Here is a 16,149-nt window from a genome sequence, read left to right as displayed (position 1 = left end):
ATTGAAGCGAGAAATCTTGTGAACGTAGATCGCGAACGTAGCGTCCTATATATATATATATATATATATATATATATTTTTTTTTTTATTGCCACGAGCATGTCACGAACATTTAATGACGGAGGTCTTACACATTGATCGTCTTTGAAACGAGGACGGGAGAGTCCGTCGAGGACCGGGCTTTGGTCGCTCGCCGAGTCTCGTGCTCGTGCGCGTGACACGTGTATCTGTCAAACGTGCGGGCGATTCGCGGATGTTCCCGCAAATTTTAAAAGGAAACCATCTCTTCCGCGATGATCGCACGCTCGTCTTGATATACGCGCACGCACACGTGTATGTACATAGATATCCGAGGAGATCCGAAATGTGGGTCGTAAGAATAGGTCGACAGGATAGACTCTTCTAATAGACTTTGCAGACGGACATAATAGAAATAGTTAATATATATATAGCATCATATATTAATATAATATTTAGTAATAATATAATATCTATTATATATATGTATATATATATATATATATATATATATATATATATATATATATATATATATATTTATTAATATGTATATTGATATTTTTTTTCTTTTTAATATATATTATAGTGCTTTTTTCCGCGTCTTTTTTCTCTTTTGTTTTGAGGTGTGATATTCAGCGATTTGCTTTTTTTAGATTTATAAGTGGATATGATGCAAGTATATACGCGTCAGCCTTATTACATATGCTCAAATGTCGAATATCATTTCGAGTCGCTAAAAAATCTCTCTTCTTACGTTTATGATCACTGCTTCAACCCTTTCGCTAAACATTAGCGGCTAAATGATTATATATGCGTCCGAATTAAGGTATGTATCAATATATAAAATAAAGATGTAATATGAGAGAGTTAAGATTTATATTAAATTCAAGTGTCTTGCACACATATTTGTGCGCAAATAACAGATAAAAATTATATTATCTACGACTTACAAATAATTTATGAAAATACGCGTTGATTTGTCATTATTTTTTAAAGAGATTTTAGAAATTTCTTGAAATTCTTTTGTATTATAACAACGATATATATTATATTTTAAATACTAAATTGATGCAAAGTGTAGATTTGTGCAAACTGCATAAATTTGCAGAGCACGAACATTTATTCGCCATTTATCCTTGAATGTCCTTGATGAAACGAAAGTGGCGAAAGGGTTGAAATTCGTGGAATTTTATAGTTAAATTATTTTCGCGCAAGAGATTACATCGCAGGGCAAGTTATTTCCACGAGAACGTGGAGAATCCTTATTCAGTCAATTAATCTTGAATGTACTCTCTTCCACGAATTTCTAAATTTCATCTTAATTTACACAGTACATTTTGTTTACAATATTTTGGACTTGTATTGCGACGTTCTCGTTCAAACAGCTCACCCTGTATATCCAAAACAATAGTAAACAACTTCGATGTTTAATGCTTGTACGATGCTCGAAATCAAATGCGGCATGTCTGATTGCATTTGTTTTTTTCTCCTTTTACAATCGAATCGAATAATCATTCACTTTGGGCGAATGACTTTTCTTGATTGGGAGCGAATTCGAGACGGAAATTTTTTACATGCTTTCTCTCTTTTTTTTACGATAGGTACGCTGACTCAAGTTACACTTGAAAATTAACAAGCGCGTAAAGAAAAACGGCGTCTCCTGTATAAATATAGTATCCGTTAATATTTATTCACAAGAGAAATATTCTCATAAGCTCATTTAATTTAAGGATTCAATACGTTTCAATATTGAACTATGATAACTATATTTCATGCATTTCATTTACCATAATAAATTTAATAAAGAAGTTACAATTATTAAATATGTAGAAAACTATATTTGAGATTAATTAATATCTCGAAGCGCATTATTTGCCAGCAATTCCACTTGTTTTTTTGTTAATAGTTTTTATATTATTGTTATCGATCCATTAATACATTTTGGTTATATTTTTAAAGATCGTCAAAGAAATAGATTTTCCGTTAAGAATATACGATCAATTAAAAAATTTCGCGCACAAAAGAATTATATGATTTATGATGGAACAATCGTAACAACTTTTTGAAACAATTCTATTCAAATGGTTTTGCAACCAGATTCAGTCAGATTATCTGAAAATCGAGTGCCAATCACATAACATTAATTGGCAGACAATTTTAGAAAAAAAAGCGACGCCGTTTTCCTAATCTAAGCTTTTTCAATTGATTTTGATTTTTTTTTATGATACAGTTTTCAATAATAAAAGGAACAATACGCCATATAATATATTTATTACCGATTATTAGCGGAACATTTTGATCCTCCCACACGTTTCAACATTAGTCACATCAACTCGCAGCTGCATAATTAATTAGACTGCATTAATCGTAAGCAACTAGCACATTTTATCAAGGATAATACGTACTATTTGCTAAAATAACATTAACGTTTGCTACGCCAAAAATCGAACGTATTGCTCTTTTCTTATAATTTTACATTTTTTATAGTTTTCAAAAATTTATCTTATTTTATCATATCTTTATCTTTTAATAAATCCAGACCGAGTTTTGCAAGGAAACAATTAACAGTACTTGATTTTTATCAGTTGATTTCATCTCTGTAGAAGTTGTTTCGACTCGCAAATAAAATTGTCGCAGCTTAAAGTGACATAATTTCTGATTCTAGTTCGATATAGAGCACATTTAAACATTAAAATGGAGAGCGCGCGTTGACTTTTTCATAAATATTATGCCGTATCCTTTATCAAAGGATCGCCCATTCTTATATATTATATTATATAAAAGATACGAGACTTTCTTCTTTTGATCTTGGAAAACGCGCGATAGACAGTTCGAAACAACAAGCGTGAAGGCAAAAACGCTGATTAATCAATGTTCCGATCACTTATCATACGTTGGTGTTAGAATCGGATTTGCCGTCGTGTTTTTCAAGCGACTTCATAATCGAATATTGAAAAAAACAGCCACACGATTGTTACTTGACACTTTATATTATTATCGAAGTTGAGAATATACACAATTAAAATAATTGTCAAGTATTGACTTTTGTTTTTCAAGCAATTTAGTCTCGAGAATTTTGAATATTTAATTGCAAATTATAACTGCGATTTGATTTTATTTGTAATTTGTAATTGCTTTGTTTCGTAACGACGTAATTACCGCATAAATTCGCTATTGAAATAATCATATAATTATATCGTTCGAATACCCGCAATGCAAGCGTGCAGATATTCGAGAGATCTCATTTTGAAACAATTACGATGGCTGGAATATTATTACCGAATATTCGAATACATTGTACACTTCGAGTAATTTCGACGGCGCTGGGTGGAATGCGTTCCAGGAACCATATTCCGAGTTGAATGCGTTGCAATTACAAAACGAGAGGAGCATACTTGGAACTTTCCGTGAAATTCTCCATGTCCACGAATTCCTGTTTGCGTGTTTACTCGTCAGCGCGAAGAAACGGAGTACACGCTATACAAAACGATTTAACGTGCGAGCGCAGAAGCCTCAAGTCACTCAATGCATACCTACGCGAAATATTGTACATTGAATTACGCTAGAAAAAGTGCCCTTAATCCTCCCACGCTGTTATATCGCGCGCGCGAAAAAAATTTATCTTGAATAAAAATATTGGATGTATATCTCTCCCTCTCTCGCGCAGTGTTTTCCCAATCATTTCTGTTTAAATAACTGCACCGTCAAATCTTTTTTTTTTTTTCATTTTATTTAAATGTGCTGTAACAATAACAAGTTATTAAAAAAGAGTCAAATCATTTCATCATGCAAATTATCTTTCGCGAATGCTTTGATTTTGTCCTTTTTTTTTCTTGCGAAAGTTCAAGCGTGAGAAGATTAATGAGGACGCGATAATGTTACCCGCCTGCTAATTCTCGACATACAATCATTTAAATTGTATATATATTAGTACATTTTCTACGCGACTACACCACTCACCACCTTTGATATATTTATTATTATATTTAGTCCCGAAAATAACATCCGTACAAAATTGACTATAGCCGATTGCTTTTGTGATGTGTGTTCGAGTAGGTCATTTCAAGATCATTTTCGTGCGATGACAAAAGTGAAGTTTATCGATTATTCTATGCCTTAAGTTACGTCTCGTCTCATTTCTCTTCGTATGCCTCACTTTTTTTCCTTCTCTCCCTTACTGCCTCTTCTCACGCGAGATAGGATGTGTATACGTGATTGACCTGGGATTTTCCGACCGGTAGAGAGTGCTAAATTGTGCTCATAAGATTGAGTGAAACCTTCTATGAAGATAAAAAAATATGCGACGAGCATCTGCACAATAATGATATTTGTTCTTTTTTTATACGTATATGTATGTAAAAATGTCATTGTTATCTTCCGTTTTTTCCGCTTTCCTTCGTTGAATTGAACAGAATATCGAGTATCGTATCGTAAAGTATCGCTAAATGGAGAAAATTGATATTAAATTTCGTCGAGTAATAATTTTGCTAAAATGATGACTTATTATATTATATAGACACACAAGTACGCATAGTGCGCATGCCATAATATTGATTAAGCAATTTATTTCACAATATTACCGTTGCGTGAAATTATCTCCGAAATTCAACTTAATCAAAATATGTATTTTCATCTATATGCGAATACATTATTAATTTTGATTAACTGTCATTACTTCTTCGATGACATCCCAAGTCAAGATAAAATTACTTAATTAACGTAAGACGGCAAATTCGGCGTAAGATGCTTATTGCTGTAATCATAATCTGAAAATATCTTCGAAATATAGCATTCCTACGTATATATATGGACGAAATGTTCAAAGATTTATTAATCATTTGTAAAGCTCGCCCAACACCAGGATAAGATCGTTCATGAAGGATGCGAGTCCCGCATTGCCATCAAGATATGCACTTTGCACTTTGCACTTTGCAGTTGCATTATTCTCGCTCTAAATGTATTGACGATTGATGAAGGTGTTGGTGTTTGGTCCATGGTATAGCTCTCTTCTACTTTTAATAGTGGTAGTAGTAGTATCGATCACAATATTAATTTCTTTCGATATCATCGATGGAACTAAAACACGTGCTCGTGGCTGTGATACTTAGCTGCTAGAAAAGGATTGTGATAAGTCCTAAGATCATTAGAAAAGTTGCGGTACGCAGTGATTCGTAGGAGCCGCCTGAATCGGCGCTGAATCGAGTGTAGTACTCTATTTTTTGCAAGAGTGATTATTATATATCACTTTTTTTTAGCCAATTTAATATTACACCAAATTCTGACCGATTAATTATATCTCGTTTCAAAGACGCACAAAAAAAAAGAGATGTGATATAACTTTTCGTTAATGAATTAAATAAGAGAGTTATTAGATCAAAAATATTTAGAAATAAAAGGGAGAGAAATATAAAATGTAATCACTTATGAGAGAGAAAGTAAAACAGCGCACGCGTTATTTTATTTGTAATGAATAACAAATATAGAACAGTTAATTACTAAGCTAATTAACTCTGCGTAATGTAAAACTCCCATTTTTCGAGAGACATTTCTCTCATATGCGCTTTTCTCTTCTCGATTTTTCGAGAAATGCTATAATTTTCTCGGTCACTCTTCTAATTGAAATATTATCCAGCGCCGATTTAGACACGCTCCGAATTTCTCGATTTCTCCTTGAACGCTTCGAACTCGTAAGGATCGAGGATAATGTGACACCTCGTGTGTAACATCCGGTCGGAGGGAGTAATCAAAATTGACGCGGAAGGATTGTGTTTTTTTTTCTACATATTTTTATCTTGTTAGGCCGAAAGCGCCGTCTTCGAGACGCGCTCCGTCGAATTTTATATCCGGCCGGGCATTGGTCCTGGTGCAACGACTTCCTTCCATCTTCCTTGAAATGCCGCGGGCGCGCATTCTCGCATAAATTTTGCAAGTCTCTTGTGTTATATCGCATTTACGTAATTTAAGTAAGTATTGTGTCACGGGATTAGTTCTTGCATGAAATTCTATGTTGTATAGTGTTAAATTAATACGCGCATTTTCGCCATTTTTGCATTAACTGCAGTATCATTGTAATGGACTTTGTTGTTCCGATAAATTTCAAATTATAAATAATACAGATTGCGAGCGAATTTAATTTACGAAACGATTTTCGAGAGAAACGTTTTTTTAATACACAGATATAGGCAAAGTTGTGAAACTGTTAATAATACAATCTTTAATTACGAACGTTGGTCATTGGAAAGTTTGTTTTATTCAACACGTTTCATTTTTCCCGATAAAAAAAAAAAAAAAAATGTGATTATTGCCAATTTCAATTTTTAATTTGTTGCATTTTAATTTATTTCTCGATTAAATTTTAAGATAAACATAAATAACACGAGGGTTATAATTTACTATGGTGCGAACGCTAATTTTTCAGAACGATGACTGTAACTTTAAGAAAAAAAAAATGGGAGATGCTGCAAAATTAATATTAAAAAGTTTTTTCTATAAATCTCGCGAATGGAATAGTACGATGATAACGTAATTTTAATCGATTAATTTTACTAAACTAATAAATTAAAATATATATAACAAACGAGTTTGTTTATTTCATTTTATCGCAGTTTACTTCATTCGGATCTTAATAACACCCATCTCAAATAATTAAGATTTAATTAGAAAAAATTAAGTTTGAAAATACTAACAACTATAAAGTAAAGAGAATGTTTTTAATTTGTTTTGTATCATTAAAAAAAAATTATTTAATAATAATTAATTACGGAAAAAACGCGATGATTTAATATTTAACTGTATATCAGAGTAATATTTTATTGCGCATGCGTGTGTATCTCCTTTTAAAACCCATAATAGCATCATTTTTGTGAAAAATGGATATGTTATTTCTACTGTATTTAATATTTCCCAATTATATATATATTTAATTTTTACTTATCACTTTATATCGCGCGATAAAATGTTATAAATTATAGAATTAGTTGCTTCCAAGAACGATTTTTTTCTCGATAGTCCCAATTATCGAAAAGCACGATCGAGCGAAGTAATTATGACTTTCGAATAAATGAAACGGTGAAGTTAAATTTCAACGATAATCATTTAACGACTTTATGATAATTAGTAAATCAATGTTCATTTAATGTTTCGTAATTTTGCGAAGCTATTACCTTGTAATTCTGTCATGAGAAAATCACTTCGTCATTTCGTTTATCCGACGCCCTCCATCAAATCTTTTTCTACGAAAGACCGGATCTATATATATGGACCGACAGAAAGTCGCTGCACTGAGGGATCGATGCCACGTGGCAAGCGATAGACATCTCTCCGCGGGGATCGCCCTATTAATATTTACAGTAAAGCCGCCTATATGTACCATTCGATGGCACTCGCACGACGACCGGTCGGTTGTCGTTTCACTCGATCCCCATCTTCTCGAAAGTTCCATCCGTGGAAGGATGAGTCTGTACAAAAATGATGAACCGCGCGCGGGATGCGCGAGAGACACAGATGCACTTACGCGCGGAGCACTCTATCGCGTTTCACTTCGCCGCGATGCGATTCGTTATCCTTAATGTTTCATATCCTAACTTCGGGATGGCCCCGACAACACCACCACCTGACGTCGGACGGCATGGATGTCTCTCTTTCATGGGATGCACGAGTGCGTGTTGGTCGCCTGCGCGGGCGACGACAGGGCGACGGAGAAGTCCGAGTCCAACACGAGGTCGCTGATGCAACCCACGATACCCTTCGCGTATCTGCCACCCGTTGTCCTTACGATGTCCGGTGCACCGCCTTTAAGATAAGACAGAGATCGCATAATGTATAATTAATATAAAATTTATATTAAATATTGCAGCTTTTCTTTCAAAAAATAAGTATCGATTGACAGCCTGGTTATATTCTGCAATTGTAAATGGCTGCCTGTCACATCGCTGTTAGCAGGTATAATATAAAAAAAATCTGTAGTTGCAATTAAAAATTCTTCATTAAATATTGATTGCTTTGAATGACATTTTTTTTTATTTTTCACGAGGATGCGAAATAAATTTATAAAATATTCGCATGTACAAAAGTAGATTAGCGACGATTAATGATTCAAGATTGCGAGATAATTTACGTTTGTAATGAGATAGTAACAGCATAGATTTTATTACTCTCGCGTACTCACCAACGTAAAGACCAGTATCAGTGTTCAATTGTCTCAGTTGCCCTGGGGAAGATGCCGAGACTCCAGTACCACTATCTACCACGAGAGATGCCCATTGCTCGTTCCTAAAAAAAGTCAATGTTATTCGTTGCTGTGTTTCATTTCGGGCATAAACTAGTATCAATATTTTTCTTTCCGCCGTTTTTAATAAATCGCTATTTGCCATCTGCAAGAGAGACGGATACTAATATATTTGTTTTATTCGGCTTCGACAGAATATAGAACAGCGTGCGGATTAATAACGCGAAGGTTTATCAAAATATCCTTCCTTTATGGAATTTCGCGAAAATAATATTGTTTTAAATGATATCCTCGGGCTGCATGGAAGATTGAAAATAGGGCAACAAACATTTGTTTGCATATACAGTGTCCACACGGTATTTCCTGTTAACTACGAATTTTTTAAAGCGAATATAAATTTGTTTTTATTTTATTAAAATTGAATCTCTCTCTCTCTCTCTCTCTCTCTCTCTCTCGTAAATCACACACGATTCTTTAATGTTTAATATTAGCCATTCCGAGATTTCGCGGTAAAATATAATATTTTATAATGCGAGTGTATTTTAATTCGCGTTTTATCGAAAGATATACATTAAAAGCAGAAATAGTGATTATTCTCCTGTGTATTAAAAAGGGGATTTTTTTTCTAACGCATCCCTTAACTCCTTCCTTCGCGTATCGATCAATATGTTATGTTAAATAAATAAACGTTACGAAAATAGAGGCGCACGTACGCGAAAGGGTAGGAAAATCGGGGTAACGAAGCGCGTAAAGCGATTGTTCTCACCTAACAGCTCTGATACGATGCCACAGATCGTCATCCAATCGCGTGAGATTATATCGGAGCACGGCCTCCCCAGAGCCCAAATTATACGCGAGAGTGAGGTAACCGTGATCCAGGCCGAGGGCGAGGAAATCGTCGTTCTCGTCCCTTTGTTCCTGAGAATCCGATTGCCGGCCGCTCCACAGAAGCAGGCCGCTGCTGCTGCTGGCGCGGAATCTCATGTTGATGTCCACTCGGTAGCTGATTATCCTGCAAGCGCGTCAACGAGTGCGATTAATAGCTGAGCAATGAAGGAATCTGTGATAAACGATGCGTGACGAAAGATCCAGCCGAAGGGGAAAGTAATTTAACTTTACGACATCGTTACGTGATATTAATTCTGTACAGGAATTCTCAGAGTTATCGCATCACCTGCTAATGGCAGATTCTTCCAATTTTTGCTATCTTTGTAACTAAACTTTAAATTAAAATTCTCTCTCTATTAAAATAAATTCTATCTGAAATTAACTAAAGAATGTAAGTTTTAACTCTCTATAAAATTTAGTTTGGAAAAAGCATTTTTTTTTTTTTTTAATCGTTTATAACATGAAAATTATTGATGCCTCGATATTTTTGCTGAGGAAAAATCATCTTAAAATGATCTCAAGAATTTGTCATTAAATAGGTTGTGCGGTAACGTTGGAACATCCTGTATAAGCAACGCGTTTTAATAACAATCTGTCTGTAAAATACAAGTCTATCTGTAAATATAAAGCACGCGTTAGCTGTTGAAATAAATCGCCTGAAAATTGGCTAATTGTTTGTAATCGAAATAATTATTCGTGCAATCGTTGAAGGTTTATCTGACGCGAAATACGATTTATTTCCCCTCAGATTGCTTGTCATAGCGCAACGTGACGCTCGATAAATTATAAACGCGACGTAGCTAAAGCGGGTCAAGGAGCGATTGTGTGTAGCGCAACGTGTAACGCTGTTTATCGCTTCGCTCGTTTTTTAAACGCCGCTTTGACACGCCGCTTTTGGCATTTACCGAACATTTGCTCGCTGCCGATTATATTTCGCGCGTGCGTACATTAATGGAATAGTTAACGGATGAGTCGACGAACTTTTAAATTGCAAAAATGAATCACCAATGACGGTGGGAAACATGCCAGATGACACGAGTACATGTATACAGAGTGTTCCGGGCTCTATGAGAATACTTTTACGCGTAATAGTCGATTCAAATTGGAAAACGATTTTTCAGGTACAAAAATTCGAGAGGAAAAAAACTATCTATCAATTCCAAAAAAAAAAAAAAAAAAATTGGGATTCAATTAAAGTTCTTGATATCATAATTGCGATCGTATTTATTTATACGAAAATTGCTGTTCGTGTCGCTCGTTATTCCCATTATATCGTGCACCTTTTCATCGTGTCGGCGTCGTTGTAATGCAGATAGCTCTCGCTGCCGGTGAAGCTGGGCACAGCCCTCTCGTATCTCACGGATTGCGTCACGGCGTTGCTGCTGATCCTAGCAGGCGGTTGCACCAGCCGCGTATAATCATCCGGCGCCGGACATGGGTGCGGTACACCCGGACGACACCGACAGGTGAATCGCTCGCGGAGAGGCCGGCACTCCGCATCGCCACAGGGTCTGGCCTCGCACGCGTGCCCACAATTGCCCACGTTCACCCCACCTAGCGCCTCGGCTAGAATGCCCACCTATGACAGGAGTTACGTAATAGCGATAAAAGAAAAACACGATGAATAATAAAATAAATAATGACACTTGGAGAGTATGAGGAAAAATCAGAGATATCGTGATGATATTCCTTTCTGTGAAAATAGAAATTTTTTTATATGGCTTCAAAATTTGATTCAATCTTATCGGTGGACTTTATTTTCAAGGTGTCGCGACGCCACTATTTTATTTATTTAGCCTCCCGTTGTATAAGTCGCATCTTACGTTTTCCTTCAATTTACTTTTCTTTTGTAAAACAAAAACGACGATTAGAGATTCAAATTTAGGTAATTTATATCGAGAGCCTCGACGTTATCTAACAGGCCAGCGGAGCTCAAACTCTAAGGCGTTCCTACGCTGGCATTATCTACTGGGTAACTTCGGAGTAGCCTGTATAATCCCGAATGTTCTTACCTCACGATTATTCAGCACGATCGTCTGAATGCAGCCGACGAAGCTGGCCGTAGTTTTCATCTTCGGCGAGTACATGTCGGACGACGGCGCGCCGCCCAAATAGAGGTTCAGCGGTAAGGATAATTGCGTGAACGCCCCGGGCGCCAGGATTTCCTGGGCCGGGTCTTCCTCAACTTTCAGGGATGCCAAACGACCTGTCCTAGAGACTCGAACTTCGACCCATTCGCCGAGACGAACCGGATTCTCGCTCCTGAAACGATAATACAGATAGCACATTCAGAATGCAACGTCATTAACTTTTGAAGGGTCGGCGGCTATTTTGCAAAATCATCTGAAAATTTTGTTACGGAGAGGAAGGAAAGTTTCCTAATTAATGCATATAAATCCGCATACATGAGTCGTACATTATGCGCTATGATAAAGTGCAACCTTCTGTTGGCGCTGATCTGTTTTTTTTTTAGGTCACTTTGATTTATTTTAGAAAAGAGCTGAGGATCGTGTGCAACCGTAAAGTGGCATTGAAATTAAGTGTGAAAATATTATTTTTCGTTTTCTAAGTATTTCAAAATTACACAAAAAAGAATCTTTTCCGAATGTTTTTTCAAGGAAAAAAGAGGAAGAAAGTGAGAGAGAGAGAGAGAGAGAGAGAGAGAAATAGAGTTGTTTTCCAAATAATTCTTTATCCGGATATCTACATTTTTTTCAATAAAAAGCTATGGCATCAGAGAAAAAAGTAATTCAATTATTTTATTTAAGATTAAGATTATATTTATATATGTTATTTTTAATTCATATAGATTTTTTATATTGTTATATTGTTACTATCACTTTCTCTTTCTAGCATAAACATAATTTACTTTAATCTTTCTTTATCGTTTTTGTATATTGAAAAAATTCTGAACAAGAAAATGAAATGTATTATACGAGAGATGATATGGCTTCTCTTTTACCTTAACGAGGTACGACACAAGATTCTTCAAGAATATATATTTAAGGTTGAGAAAGGAAGATGATATTATTTTTTTCAGATATTTCGAACAATTCAATTTTTTTTAAAAATGAAGTCTCCTCACATTCTCCTCGGATCAAATTTTTTCGATACATCTATTTCTTTTTTTCCTCTCACGAGAGATTCCCCGTGACTTTTCGATTTTGCGGGATACGTATATCGTATACTTTGACACTGTATCTCTCTTTCGCGCTGAAAATCTAACGTTGAAAAACGTTTTCGCCCGGAGCAATTGTATTTTCGTCAAAATGAAGCTCCCCGCGAAAACACGTTAGCGTCAAAAAAAGTAAAACGATATTCGCGCTTCGGGAAATTGAAACGGTGCCTTTTCGCGTCCGCGCGAAGCAATTAACTAACGCCCCCGGTTCGAACCGCCCTCCTCGCCACCGTTTACAATTATAATCGATGTTAACTCGATATTGACAAACGCTCCATCGATTTGATTTCGCAATAACGCCCGGGAGACCAGCCAAGCCGGCCAGGAAATTTTCCTTTCCTTTCCGGAACGAAAATTCACGCACGTACCGCGGAAACTTTACGGCCGCGGAATCAGATCATTTAATTTTAATTTTGCGAGAAATGTCCATAGACAATGGATTCCCCCTCTCTAAGAGGCAAGGGATAGCACCTGGCGTTCCTTTTCCCCAAGGGAAGCGATAGAAGAAATTTTCGCATAATTAATATTGAATCGCGTGACAGAGGGGCGAAGAGGTGGGGAAGGGTCGGCGAGATCGTAGGCGAAAAGTAAATTGCTAATTAATGTAGAAGCGAGAGGGAATCGATAATTTTTATATTGGACTTTTCGCTATTACGATAAAAGATATGGCGGCGCGCTTGGAACTTGGAGGCTCGCTTGTTAAATGTTTTCTTTTTCCCAGACGCGAGATTAAACATGCTTGCTTAATAGTGCGCGTAATAATACGCGTTTTTTGTATGACGGAATTTCGTTGCGGTTGCTTTTTATTTGCTGGAACCGCGATATTGTATTTTTGCACGAGATTTATTGTTTATATATATATATGTATATATAGTGGGGAATATAAATTGCATATAAATATTCCTGTTCGGACAAGTCGTCATTAAGATATAATAATTACTGCGTTAAAATGCATAATAAATATGTATTGCTTATGTGTGCCATTTATTGATTTTTTTATTTCTTTTTTTCTCGAAGATCGAGATTTCTTTTTCTTTTTTATTTTGAAAATATGACAATTTCCTCCACAGTATTCACGAACTTTCAATTAAAATTAATACTAGAAAAATTTAATCAAATCTGATTGTATAATTATTAGAGAAATATTTGTTTAATGTTTGCACTAATTACACAAAAGAGTACTGGTTGGATTTGATTAGTTTTATTCAATAGTAACTTTATTCATTGTTAATCATTACGACGAATTAAATCAAATCAAATAATCCGATTAACATTAGCGTTCGTTAACAGTCCGCTTTTCGCAAAATAATAGCGCAAAAAAGTTTCACGTTTCGCCACGAATATAATTGTGAAAAAGATATTAGTTTACTTTTTTTTTACATATTTTAACAGTATTGATATTGAAAAATCATAATATCCTTAATTAATGCGTGTAATATTAAATAATAAAATATTCCATTAATACGTAAAAGATAATAATAGCGAGATAATCGATATCAAAAATATAATTTATCATAAATATTTATTAAACACATTGTTGTTATTTATTTAAAAGAGTAATTGCAGAGTTTTCGATTAATCTTGCTTAACGATATTACTGCAACAATAATCTCGTTCATTGTTAATCAGTGCAATGAATTAAATCGACTCGAATAATCAGCATTAGCGATTGCATCAACATTCCATTCACTTCGCGAGATAATGCATAAAAAAAAGCTTGAGTGTTTCGCGTATGATATCGACATGCGTATGTCGGTTTAATCATCTGACGATGCATACACAAAACGATGCAATTAGCGCCCGGTCGACGTGACTGCGCGACGCTAATAACAACGTCTATCGCGAAACGAACATCTCCGGATTGTCACCCCGAGCTAGCTGTTGGTGGCGCTCGGCGAAAATCTCGCTCGGGGAAACTTGTTCGAGGGTCGTCGGCTTACCTCAGAGTGGCAGGTCCTGTTCCGAGGTCGAAAGTGAACTGCACGTGGCCCGAGGAGAGATAGAGCGCAATAAAGTCACCGGTGGCGTCGCTGTGATGGCCGTTGTAGAGTATCACACCGTCCGGAGCTGTCGGTTTTAACGTGACGGACAATTCCAGCCACGACAGCGACGTGTCCGCCAATCCTGGATAACGTAGGTAAGAGGACCCGTTGAAGGATGGAACCTGCGGGAATAAAATACCATGCGGTCTGAGATTGCATGGAAATGTCGTTACCAGGCAAATGCATTCTCGTTTTTCCCGTCTGCTTTTAATTCGACCATTGACCGACAAACACGTTGCATTTTGACCTACCTCGTGCGCCTTTTAACCCTTAGTCATGTGACATAAAAGACTGCAAGTTATTCATTTTACATTTAGCGAGATAAATTTTATTTATCCTTGAATAATTTAAGCCCGCCTTAAATGATCTATAATTTGCGACAAAATTTCAAACAGAATTCTATTAATAATTTTACGCGTCGTCTAATACAGACAACATTTGAACAAGTATGAAATACATATACATATATATATATATATAATATATATTCGAGAGAATACACATATACATTAAAATTATAAAGGGAATTTTATTCCGAATTGAATTTTTGTTGTTGATTGTTTAATTATAATGTAAAATGGATTTAACACTCGATTTTTTCCTAATCGATATCGAGAGAGATTTGTTACGAGTTTTTATTATTTCATTAATATTCAATATTAAATATCTTTGTTATTCGTTTCGTAGTTATTAAAATAAAATTCGTTTGGAATTAAATGAAAAATATATTTTACTGATCGCTTGCGCTTTTGAAGCATAGTTTATTGGAGAAAGCTCTTTATTCATAATAATTTATAACTTTAAAACAATTAATCCTTACAATGTTTTTGTTCAAAAAGGATCGATTTCGAATTACTCACGAAGAAATGACGACACGTTATATGCATTAACGTGAAATAAAGAATTTATCTTTTACAAATAAAGTGATCGCGATTTTGTTGATAAAAATATATTTAATTTAACATTAAATTAAAAATTGTATAAAGTTTTTTTCTTAATTAATTTTGCGCATATTAATAAAGATTTCTTCTAATAATCTTTTAGATACGAAACGCTAATATCACGCTTAACTCACGTGTACAGAGAATGATAATATAATATATCGTGATGTTTCAAATCGATAAAACTCGTATAATATGTAAAATATTTACATTATATCATACATTGTTGTATTCGTTTCAAACAGCGCTACAACTTTTATTACATAAAAATGTGTTCACATTATTATACAAAAATTATGCATATCTCTTCGTTCGTTAACACAGAGAACTTTTGGAAGCAATCACTATGCTTACAATAGATTTTAGTTCGTACTATTTAATATTTAATTTGATATATATTTATTACGCGATCTCTTTTAGTTGTAAAAGATAAAAAAGGTGACTACTTTTGACGGAATACCTGTACATATCCTATATTTTTAATTCTACTGATACACTCGTGAAAAAAAAAAAAAAAAAAAGATTTTTTATTATTTTGAAAATACTTTGCCGCGTCTTTTTTTCTTGTGCGATATATGAACTTGTTTTTATAAATATTGCTCGGGAATAGTTGTTCCTATTACTCATAATAATTTTAATGCGGCGATATATGTCTTATTATCGCAGGTGCGCATAGACGTTTGATTGTCACACGCGCATCTCTCTTGCGAAAACTGTAATAACTCTCCTCGTCGTCAAGTATTATAAAGTAGAGATACCCTCGGAGAACAGCTGTTATTTAATTTACGACTGGCGCGGGATTTTGTGCCTTTCGTAAATCGAAATGCAAATACGCTGTATGTCACTGTCTCG

At 35.1% G+C, this 16,149-nt stretch overlaps 1 protein-coding gene and 1 long non-coding RNA gene across 3 annotated transcripts in view; one reads left to right on the top strand and one right to left on the bottom strand.

Annotated features, from left to right (window-relative positions):
• LOC138936197 (uncharacterized) overlaps nt 1-16,149 on the top strand; it is a 92,352-nt gene that overhangs the window by 2,102 nt on the left and 74,101 nt on the right. The window lies entirely within an intron of this gene.
• Nucleotides 545-16,149, bottom strand: part of LOC138936181 (pikachurin) — an 87,440-nt gene continuing 71,835 nt past the window's right edge. For both annotated transcript variants that reach the window (XM_070301359.1, XM_070301349.1), the window contains exons 10-15: nt 14,255-14,478; nt 11,149-11,398; nt 10,417-10,715; nt 9,015-9,260; nt 8,189-8,292; nt 545-7,812 (exon numbers count right to left, since the gene is read on the bottom strand). In XM_070301359.1, coding sequence (XP_070157460.1) covers nt 7,664-7,812; nt 8,189-8,292; nt 9,015-9,260; nt 10,417-10,715; nt 11,149-11,398; nt 14,255-14,478 — 1,272 coding nt within the window. In that variant the 3' untranslated portion in view covers nt 545-7,663. The remainder of the gene's footprint in view (nt 7,813-8,188; nt 8,293-9,014; nt 9,261-10,416; nt 10,716-11,148; nt 11,399-14,254; nt 14,479-16,149) is intronic.

The sequence above is a fragment of the Polyergus mexicanus genome, unplaced genomic scaffold, assembly GCF_030449975.1.
Source record: "Polyergus mexicanus isolate NDT 795.1 unplaced genomic scaffold, iyPolMexi1.0 SCAF_1, whole genome shotgun sequence".
Lineage (NCBI taxonomy): Eukaryota > Metazoa > Arthropoda > Insecta > Hymenoptera > Formicidae > Polyergus > Polyergus mexicanus.
The sequence above is the reverse complement of the archived record's forward strand: the minus strand, read 5'-3'. Positions and strand labels throughout refer to the sequence as shown.